The 10,880-nt window shown below is 41.0% G+C and overlaps 1 protein-coding gene across 1 annotated transcript; it reads left to right on the top strand.

Moving 5' to 3' along the window:
- The first annotated feature begins 4,575 nt into the window (after window positions 1-4,575).
- Window positions 4,576-5,817, top strand: PRSS35 (serine protease 35). The gene has a single exon (XM_009649140.1). The coding sequence runs from the start codon at window positions 4,576-4,578 to the stop codon at window positions 5,815-5,817; it is 1,242 nt and encodes a 413-aa protein (XP_009647435.1).
- The last annotated feature ends 5,063 nt before the right edge of the window (window positions 5,818-10,880 follow it).

Genomic DNA, 10,880 nt, shown 5'->3' with positions numbered 1-10,880 from the left:
GAAAGGGAAAACCCCGGGGGAGGCGAAGCCCCTGTCCCCGCCGCCGTTCACCCTCCTCTTTCTTAATTTCCCCCTGCGCGTGTGGTTTCAGATACGGGCCGTCACGCCTGCCGCCTGCAGTTAGGTCTTCTTACGCCGACTGAAGCTGCTTAAATTTTGTAAGAGCCAGGAGTCGCAGTGGGGTTTTCTCCATAAATCGGAGTGGAGGACGAAATCTACGCACCAATCTATAGAGTGAGCACGCCCAGAGGAGCCAAGGGCACAGTAGTGGATAAGGTTAGGGTAACGGTTTCTTCCAGGGAGTGTGAGATTTCCAAAATTCACTCTCTGTTTTGCTTTGTCAGAGGAGAACTGTGAATTCCAGCTTTCGGGCCATTTCAAGAGTAAGGCCAAAAGCAGTTAAAGGAGCTGGTTTTAGTGTAGCAGCCTCTAATATTTTATGGTCTGAAAATTGCATTTAAAATTATGTAAGCTTAGTTTGAAATGTGCTGACTTTCCTACAATAAGAAGGAAACCCCAGAGCAGAGGCTGCACTGAATAGACTGAGATAAACTGCTGCTGGGTAGCTGGACACAACTTTTCTTCTGTCTGAGCTACACTGACCTCTAAATTTACTCTGAGGTAGCCTGACAAGAAATGGAAATAGTTCTTCTTGACTACCAGCCTTCCCCTGAACATTTGAGATGCATTCTTCTGGAGTAAGATAGGTTATACTGACAAAATATTTGAAGGATATCCTGAAAAGTTAGGTTTTGACCTGTTAATGCAGAAAGATTTGATGTCGGAAGCAAGAAGTGAGAAGAACTGAAACTACTTTTAATTGTATACATATGCCTGGTAACTGGAACGCCACCAAACAGGGAGGCCTCACTGTTATCAGCTGGGTTTTGAAACCAGAGGAAGAATTTCAACATTTTCATGGAGCCGGGGATCTCTGTCTTACTTTCTAGTTTCCATCTTCTTCTGTCTTCTCTGAAGCAGTTCATCCTACCATTAAGACAGAGCTGACTCAAGGCTTCTAATTACTGTAAGCCAACCCAAAATTTGAATGGGAAAGGAGTGAAGGAAAGGAAAGGGCAGAGCAGCTTGGGGTTTGGAAGAAGAGCGGAGAACAGTGTGGCAGAAAGTGTGAGTAAGATGTTGAGGGTTTTTTCTTGCGTCCAGCTTGTAGCCTTCTCAGGGCCTTCCCTCCTTCCTCTGGAGGCTGTATGCTCCCTCCCTTTCTCTCACCCTGCAAAGGTGTCTTTGCAGCCGTCTACACATTTCCATCCCCTTCGTCTGGCAAGAGGAACCCCTGTGTTTCCCCCCTTGCTGGCAACCTGTACTGGGCCATGGCAACCACTGATGTTGCCCCTGCTTGAAGTTGGCCTTGCTTAAACGGTAGAGTTTGGGTTAGTAAACAGAGCTTAAGCGTATGGCTATAAATGACAAGGATGCCTAGTAGGACCACTGCTTGGGTCTGTAATGAGAATTACCATTTTCATCAAGTTCCTCAGCTTGGACTTCTTCCAGTTCTACTGAAGTGTAGTTAGTTCATTACAAGCAACAAGTGGTTCATTATAAACGATGAAAATCTTGGCTTCCAAGACTGCCTTTGTAAGTGGTGAGCACTTGAGTATGGTATTTCAAATGGGAGGCTCCAATGCATCTGCTGAGGGTTGTGTGTTTTGGTTTTTTTTCTTTTTGAAGAGTCGCGGAAGGGAGACATAGTACTCCACCCATTTGCTTACAGAAAGTCTCTCTGTAAAGTGAAGTTAGTTATGGGTCCAGCCGGGAAGACCTCAGCCATCACAGTGGAATGACATCAACACAGGCACCTCTAAGACTTTCTGTACGAAGTAGCAGTTAGTGAATGAACTTTCCTTAAGGCTCGCAAAATTCAGCTACAGAGAAATATCAAATACCCAGGCCCTGAGGAAGGGCTGAGAAAGGGAGGAGTATTCTAGGAAAGAACATACAAAAGGCATTCTCGAGCCTGACAGAAGAACTGTATTTCTTAATACCTTGTATCTGTTCAACCGCTATATTAGGGCAAAGCAAATCAAAACCAGCTTTTCCGCATTAATATCACATTATTTATCATCAAACTATGCTAGCTTGTGACAGGCTGAGAATAAAGGAAGGGAGATGCTTCCTCATACAACATGTAGTTAAGCTGTGGAACTCCTTGACACGCAGCATTGTGGATACAAAATTTTATATGGGTTCAAGGGAAGACTGGGCAACTATGCAAGAGAAATCCACTGAGGTTTCATCACACTACAGAAACTACCTCTGGCTTAAAGTGTGTGAGGTGCAACTGGCTGTAAGCTAAGAGACTGGTTGTAAGCTAAGAGGGAGGAGGGACACACATGGTTGCCCTGTTCTTATGCTCTACCCTAGGCATCCACATTTGGCCAGTGTCAGAAACAGCATTTTAGGTGAGGCAACCTTTGGTCAGGCCAGGAAAGCTATTCTTATATTCTCATCATGGTATTTATTTATTTTGATACCTTATCATTTATCCATAGATATGTAAAATGATCATTCCTCTTCAGACTTAGTACCAATTGAGCAATAACCAAAACAATACTTGGAAGGTAACTTTGTATACAAAAGTTAATGTTTAAATATGCGCATTTCTGCTATCCCAACAACCTAGACTGTTAGGGTCAACTGGTGTCTCTTTGCAAAATCTTCAAAAATCCTGGGATGACTCTGCTCTGCTTTCAAAACCTTCAGATATCTGTTACTATTGACCACATACACCCCAGAGGTTAGGCCTCTGAGTCACTGTAGTCTCCAGATGTCTTATGAAAGTCCACACATCTTCTCCAAAACCTGAGTTAGCTACTTTAAAACCAGGGTGGGTATCTTTGTACTATATTGTAAAACGTGGTTTATGTATGTCCTAGTAAGTAAACTTGGGGTCAAAGTTGGTGTTCCATGCAGATGAAGGTGAAAAGCATCAAAAAATACGCTAAAACAAAACCACCCTCTGAATTTGGCATCAGAAGCAATGAGCTGTGTTTGATTGTAGTGCTTAGCTAGCTAAAAAGTGGTACTTCTACCTCTTATAGACAAGAACTATGTCTATGTGGTGAAGATGCCTCAAAATGATAGGAGTCGTCAGTCCATTATACAGCTTTTAAAGGTTTTTTTTCTCCCACTCCTTTTTCCACATTGCTCACATACTCCTCTTTTTTTCATGCTAGGTCTTTAGCTAGCTTGTAACCCGGCTGTTTCACTGTATAGCACTACTCATATTATTCTAAACTAAGCTCAAGAAAAGGAAAACTGTTAGCTTTGCCCTGTTTTACACTGCCATTACGAAGTAAACCAGAGAGCTTAGCCACATACATATCCTTGAATTGCTTGGCTTTTACAGTTTAATCATAGGTCCTTTCTTCCTGCACAGCTGAGGTTTCCGTGTAATTGGAATGAAGGATATGAGAACGGAGTGCAGCTTTCCCAATGGCAGCGGCCAGTAGTTGGTTAATGCCACTGACATCACTGCTGCCAAAGGAGAAAAATGGTCTTTTCAGTAATGTTTTGAGCTCAGAATCAAGACTTCTGGGTTCAGTTTCTGGCTCTGCCACAGACTTCTAACAATTTTACATTCTTTCTGCATGTTTCCCAACTACGGTTGGGAATAATACTGCTTTTTGTCTTTCCCATTTAAAGTATTAGCTCTTCGTGTGGTGCATCACCCCATCTAGGTGGGGCTTTCCACATGCGACCATAAGGCACAGACTGCACAGTTTCTGCAGCTTTTGTGGGATCCTGCAGGAAAAAGGCATGTGATGAGTCAGCAGACTTGTCCCTCCGACTTGGCTGGGCTTTCTTGCATGTATCTAACCAGGAGACTCCTCCAGACCAGCAACCTTCTACTTTCCTCACTCATCTGTCCCCCCTAACCATGGATTTTGAAATTCTCTGGCATCCTGAGAGGGCTTCAGACACCCACGCATAGGAAATGAATGAGGTTTTGGTGGCCATGGCTGGGTGGGTAATGCAGAACCATTGGTGACTGTTAGGTCACTTACAGCTACTACTTTTTGGCCATTACGTGAAAAAGCACAATTGGTCTGGTTTCCTCAGGGTTCCTAAGGTCTCACGAGTGTAGTCTGTCTGTCCATCTCTGCTTGGATCCCAAATTTGAATTCATTGGTGGTTTTCAACCATGTTCTACCTACAACCAGTAGCTATAGAGGAGAGAAGGAGAAGTGCAAAACATAATTGCATTCCGACTGGATAAATAAAAATGGGGCACTGTACAGAGTGGAATGACTCAGCCTACTGCCCCACTGAGGGAAAAGCAGATAAAACACAGCTGTTTCCACCTTCCAGTAGGTAGCTCAGCATGGATGCTGGCTGACTCGCCTGCACCCATCTTGCTAGAGACTGTTGGAAGCGTCAGAGGCAATACAGGGAATATCTGAGGCATTTCTATTTTGAGCAGGGGGTTAAATTCTGTTCCACTGATGTCAGTGCTAATATTGCATGATCGTATTTTGAAGATACTAAGATAACTGTTTATATTTCCAACACGTATTTTCAAATCTCTCTTTCTTGTTTTAGAAAAAAATAGATAAAATGGAGCACATGTTACTGCTATTCATATTTTTCATACCTATATTGGGTCTCACTAATGGAACAGAAACTGAACAAGATTTTACTTGGCACTTAAAGAAGATTCCCCAGATTGTGAGCGAAAGAACTTTCTCCCTTGACAGCCCTAAATTTGAAGCAAAACCCAAATTAAAGCTGAACAGTGTATGCGGAATTGAATGTCAAAGAAAACTGCCTGCGCCAAGCTCATCTGACTTGAAGGACCTCTTATCCTATGAGACCATTTTTGAAAACGGCACACGGACCCTGACTGAAGTAAATGTCCTCGGACTAGTGCTTGACCCGGCTGGAAACACAACCACACAAAGGTCTTCGCGAAAGAAGAGGCAGATATATGGAACGGACAGTAGGTTCAGCATCTATGACAAGCGGTTTATGACCAACTTTCCGTTCAACACAGCAGTGAAGATCTCCACCGGCTGTAGCGGCATTCTCATTTCCCCCAAGCACGTGCTAACAGCTGCCCACTGTCTGCACAACGGCAAGGATTATGTTAAGGGCAGCAAAAGGCTGAGGGTGGGCCTGATGAAGACGAAATCCAGAGGCAATGGCAGGAAACACAAAGGTGGTAAAAGAAGTAGGAGAGAAGTTTCTGCAGCCCAAGAGGATCCTGAAGTTTCCCCAGAACTAAAGCGACAATCCAGAGGTGGTGGGAGAAAGCAGAGGAGATCTGGGAGGAAGCAGGAGACCTCAGATGGCATGCCTTCGTTCCAGTGGACCAGGGTGAAGAGCACCCACATCCCAAAAGGCTGGTTTAAAGGCGTCTCTGGGGATATTGCCCTGGATTATGATTATGCTGTTCTTGAGCTCAAGCGTCCCCACAAAAGGAAATACATGGAGCTGGGAATCAGCCCAACAATCAAAATGATGCCTGGGAGCATGATCCACTTCTCAGGTTTTGACAATGATCGATCTGGGCAGCTGGTCTATAGATTTTGTAGCATTTCTGATGAGTCCAATGATCTCTTTTATCAGTACTGTGATGCTGAGCCCGGCTCCACTGGATCTGGTGTCTATCTCCGTCTTAAGGAGCCAAACAAAAAGAAGTGGAAACGCAAGATCATCGCTGTTTACTCAGGCCATCAGTGGGTGGATGTTAATGGCGAACAGCAGGATTACAATGTAGCAGTAAGAATTACTCCTCTCAAATATGCCCAGATTTGCTTCTGGATACACGGGAATGACGAGAATTGCACACAAGGCTGAAGAGAGCTGAACTTGACTTGCTTAGCACCCGTATTACCATAGAGCGAAAGCCTGCTGCAGCAGCTCCTGGAAGAACATCACTCCACATCAGGATGTTTTTGAACTCAAAGCTCACAAGTAATGTTATGGTGACTTGAGGAGCGATGAATTGCTGGGGGAATGGGTAGAATTGTCAAACAAAATATTTCTAATTGTAATCAACCCTAGGTATGCACTTAAAATCCCAAACTATATTTATATTTGCAATTGTGGTAAATTCAAATCATTCATATCAGAAAAAAAATTACTACACCCATCTGCCATTTTTTTTCCAAGGGAAGGATTGAAACATCTCAAAGTGGTATTATTAAACAATCTCTATTTTTCCAATGGATTTGCTTTTCTCAGGGTTCTGTTCCAGTTCTTCAAATGCAAGTTGTGCATACAGCACATTGCCGTATGTGCAGAATGATCCAGAGAATCGTATGAGACCAAGACATTATTTTGGCATTCTCTAAAGACCACAGCTCCATGTTGAGAAGCAGCAGTCTAGTTCATGCTTGTTAGTTTGGAAAATGTCCTCCTCTGGTTGCTGCAGGAATTTTTTTAGCTGAGGGTTAGACCTTAAGGACAAGTTTCGCTTCATTGCTCGGTAAAAACAGCAAAAAGAAATGAATGAACATAGAGGTTTCCATGTTTGGAAGAAGAAGAAACTTCAGGACATAATTTAATGCCTTTAATTCTTCTTTGAGAAGCTATGGAAGTCTTAAACACATGCATTTGCATTCCAATTAGTTGGAGAGCTGTAGGTTTAGTTTCCAGTCAAATATTTAGCTTTACCATTGGGAGAGGTCGCTGACTTCTGAAGTGGCTATTTGACAATCATTTAGAGCTTCACAGATGATAGATTTTTTTGGGTGCTAACCATTTTCTCAGTTTTTATAAATTACTTTTGTACGAGTTCAGCTTCATAGATAGGATCGTATGTATTAGACTGGGAGATGGAAAGCAATATTTTAGTTTGGCTTTATACTTTTGCAAAATGGATAGTTTTAATCATGTCCTATTCAGACTCCACCTGAACATCAGTTACAAGGTTAAACTAAAAATTTCTCCCAACAAAATTACACCACCTTCTGAACAGTAGAAGAACTATCCTGTACATTAGAACAGATATCTTGTTAGGTAGCAGCAGTAGTTAGCAAATAATTTGGTTCAATATGTTTGCTGAACCATATATTTAATGAAAACACAAAGTGAGCTTGACTTACACACCTTTAAACACAAATTGCCTTTTTAAAAATCGTTATTGATTGCTACACAATTCTATATTTTTAATTTTCTATCAAGATTCTGAAGTGCACAGGTTTGTTATGGTGCTAGGTCAATCTGATAACACAAAATGATACCGTGTATTTCTGATCATATCCTTTGGGTTTCAATACTGTCAAGATTATTCACCACTACAATATTTCATTTTTTTGACCATAAGTTTATGCTGACCAAAATATATTTTCTTCCTGTGCAGAAGAAAAAATATAACAAGATTTTAAAATACTGTTTGTTTGTTGATATCTTTAAAATATATTTGTAATATCTTTTGATGGGCTAAGATAATTTTTAATAACCCACTTTTTTGTAGATGACTGAAAGTATAAAACCTGACACTTTAAATGTGCAGGCAACTTTCTTTGTCACATTAGTGCCAAAGCATAAAAAGTTTAAGACTTGCTTCCATACCATAACACTATTTCATTAATTGGGAGAGATCTCACTTTAAAAGAAAATATTTCTTTTAACACCAGCCTTTCCAGGGAACACTTAACTTTTCTGGTTTGTGTGTGTGTGACTGTTTGCAGAAAACTATTAATAATTTTTAAAGTTTAGAAATTAATGTCTAAGATTTTAAGGTTAATTATTTTTTATTGTTGTTAACATCTCTATTAAGATGTATAGCTTCGCTGACAGTAATTTTAAATCACCTCAGTCCAGTATTTAATACTCTTGCTTTGTGCAACGGGCCTACAATATTCTTTAGTCAGCTCTGTAATATTTGTCTTAAGTGCCTTTTTTCCATAGTAACTGTGACAAATAAGACACTACATGGTTAAACCAACAGAAGTCAACCTAGGTCCGTGGATTTTTTTACAACTATTCTCGTTGTTGATTTGGGTCCAAAACTGATCAAGATAAGGTGGCTTAGTAAATTCCTTGTTTTGTTGAGTCTTATGTAGGTGTACTCCTTTAGGAGTAGAAATATAATCTGTTTCTTTATTAGTTTGGGAATCGGGGACAAGGTAAGAATGAAAAATGTTGATATCAGCTTTCAAATGGTCTTACTATAATAATCATCCACCATAAATACCTCAGCCGTGACCTGAACTTCTCATAGCAGGCTGATAACAAATGTTTATCTTCAGAGGATAAATATTAGATGCTCAGTGCCTCATTTTATGGTACTAAGAGATTAAAGAGGCTGGCCAGAGCAACACAAAAATTAATCAAAACTATATATGTAGTCAAGCCTCTGTGTCTGAGTGCACATGCACAAACACATGCAAATATACAGGCTTGTAGGACCTGTGCCATTTTGTTTGGGTCAGCGCCTTCAGGCGAGGGGATGCAGGCACAAGAAGACATGGCAAAATGTTATTCCTGTTGTACCTGCATGCTAGGCAACATTTCAGTCTGCCACTTGGCCTCACAGAGAAGGAAACGCTTTATGTGGGTGTTGTGACTGCTTACTACGGGGACTTCTGAAATAGTTCATAAATTGATACATGAGGTCAATGTCCTGCGTAGAGCTCTTGGTACCAGCCACTGCAAATGGGACAAGAATTTCTGAGTCGTGGTCATCTCAGATTTCCTTAAAAAACCTGCAGTTAGCAGCTAGGTATCAATGAGAAAATACGGGAGGGGGTGTTCTTAGTAGATCAGATCTGCTGTTGTCTAGAACACCAGCATCAAGGCTGGGTTCCCAGCCCAGAAGGGGACAGAGCCCTTGTGATGTTTCCGCAAAGGATTTTTCCCTCTTTCAAGCCCCAGGCTGTACATCATTTGTTTTCCTCAGTACTAATGCTTTTCCATATGAGCTGTTATAGCAGATCTTTTTCTTTTACTGTATTCCCGGCTTTAGGAAAAAAGAAACTCAGTCCAATCACTTTTTGGCTAGGGGGATACTGGCAATTTGTAAAGTTAACAAGTAAGTTTTTCCTGGGCCAACGATAAACCTCACAAACAAACCATTACCACACCCAGACCAGCTTCTGCAAGACATTTGTGCGTGCATTTAACTGGGGCTCCGGGACATACGGGGGAAGTCAAGGGGATTATCTTTGATGTGAAAAATGAAGTCTAAGTTTGTATTATCTTAACAAAAGAAAAACACAATGTTAGGTAGCAAAATTATTTCTGTTATATGAGGTATAGAATACCCGAAGTTTTAAAAATTGCTTAAAGAAACTCCTTGACTCAGTTTATAATTTACCATCCAAACTTTGCAGATTTATGACTCTGTATGGAGTATGAATCAGCACAGAATATGGGTTAAGTAAAAAAAAAATTCCCCTACATGTGGAGGAGAGAAGCAGCTGGGGAGTTCCTCCTATTCTGCTGATAAGGGATGACCTGTCAGCAAGCAGCAATTAATACAGAAAGAGAGAGCAAGAGAAGTAGATGGGGTGGAAGACCAGGAGGATGGAGGTGGTATGCAAGGGATACAGAAAGTGTGGAATGTAACTGGTGAAATGGCTGTGAGGTAGCAGAGGGACCTGTTGTAAGAAAGTGCAGGCAGCTGATAAAGGCATAGCCATATAAATTAAGATGTAAAGATCACAAGTTACATGAACAATCTCCTTTTGCTGTTGAAGATGAGGCTGTCCTTCCCACGCTGAGGAAAGGGCTGCGAGAGGGCTCAGTTTCTGGCAGGGACCACTGGCAGGTGGAGGGATTTACACCCTCATTTACACCCCCTGCCTGAAGTCGCAGGGATTATGCTTGTGCTCATTTAGGGTCCTTGGGAAGCAACAGGTCGGTGACCTGGCCAAAAGGCTTGGCAGCGTGAACCTCCCAGCACACCGGGTCACCAAGGGTGTAGGGAGTAAAGGGAGTTTCTTTCACTTGGAAGTTTCTCAAACCTGACATTTTGTTGGGATTCCTGTAAAGGCTGTTCCCCATTGGAAAAAAAAACAAAACCAAAAACTGAAAAATTAAAAAAAAATCAACAAACAAAAAAATCTCAGACTTGAGGCATTTAAATGTTGGCTCCATTCTTTTGCATGTACCTACAAATTCTAGCCAATAAATTTTTTCCAATACCTTCTGTTTGTGTTTCGTATCTTTGTAGAAATTTAACCAAGTGCTTCTAATTTTAAAGCACAGAATATTGCAGATACTTCCATTTACAAACTCCTGGATGAAAGAGTGAATGGGGGAAAAAATATTATTAAATGGAAAGCTGAAAATTTCACACTTATCTCAAAGGGTTTGGAAGTATATTTGAGTCCCTGTTGCATCAGCCTTTTGCTCTACATCTGAGATAGCATTTAGGCTAAAAAAACCTCCTGAGGTAGATTTGATGATTCTTTAATGTTCTTAACTTTTCAGAGACTGGCAGAAAACTTCAAAAAATGTGGTTTTATGATATTTTTAACTGCACAAAGTGACAACTCCTTTGGGAAAATAAATGCAAACCTTTGCTATATTAAGATATTATACGTTCCGCATACTATGTCAATAAATATTTTCTATTGTTTTTCTTTTCCTCTGTCATGATGTAGTTTGTTAGCTATGGTGGTGTTGCACAAACTCCATTCTGTAAAGGCTTGTAACAGGTTATCAGTAAATCATCTGGGATGTGGTCTTACAAGGTATCAATGTCTCTTTAAATTTGTGCTGGGAAAAAAACCCACCCTGTCTACCCTGACTTCAAGATAATTACTCCATGAGCAAATTTGATCAGTTAAAAAAAAATGGTTCAGCAAGGAAATGACTCACAGACTGTGCCACAACTTATTAATTCTGAAATAAGTAATTAGTTCTGTTTCTGCTATTAGCTATTGTATTTTCTACCCCAGAGAGCTGTT

This window comes from Egretta garzetta, unplaced genomic scaffold (genome assembly GCF_000687185.1).
Source record: "Egretta garzetta isolate BGI_Z169 unplaced genomic scaffold, ASM68718v1 scaffold430, whole genome shotgun sequence".
Classification (NCBI taxonomy): domain Eukaryota; kingdom Metazoa; phylum Chordata; class Aves; order Pelecaniformes; family Ardeidae; genus Egretta; species Egretta garzetta.
Note: the sequence above shows the minus strand (reverse complement) of the source record. Positions and strands in the feature narration are given on the sequence as shown.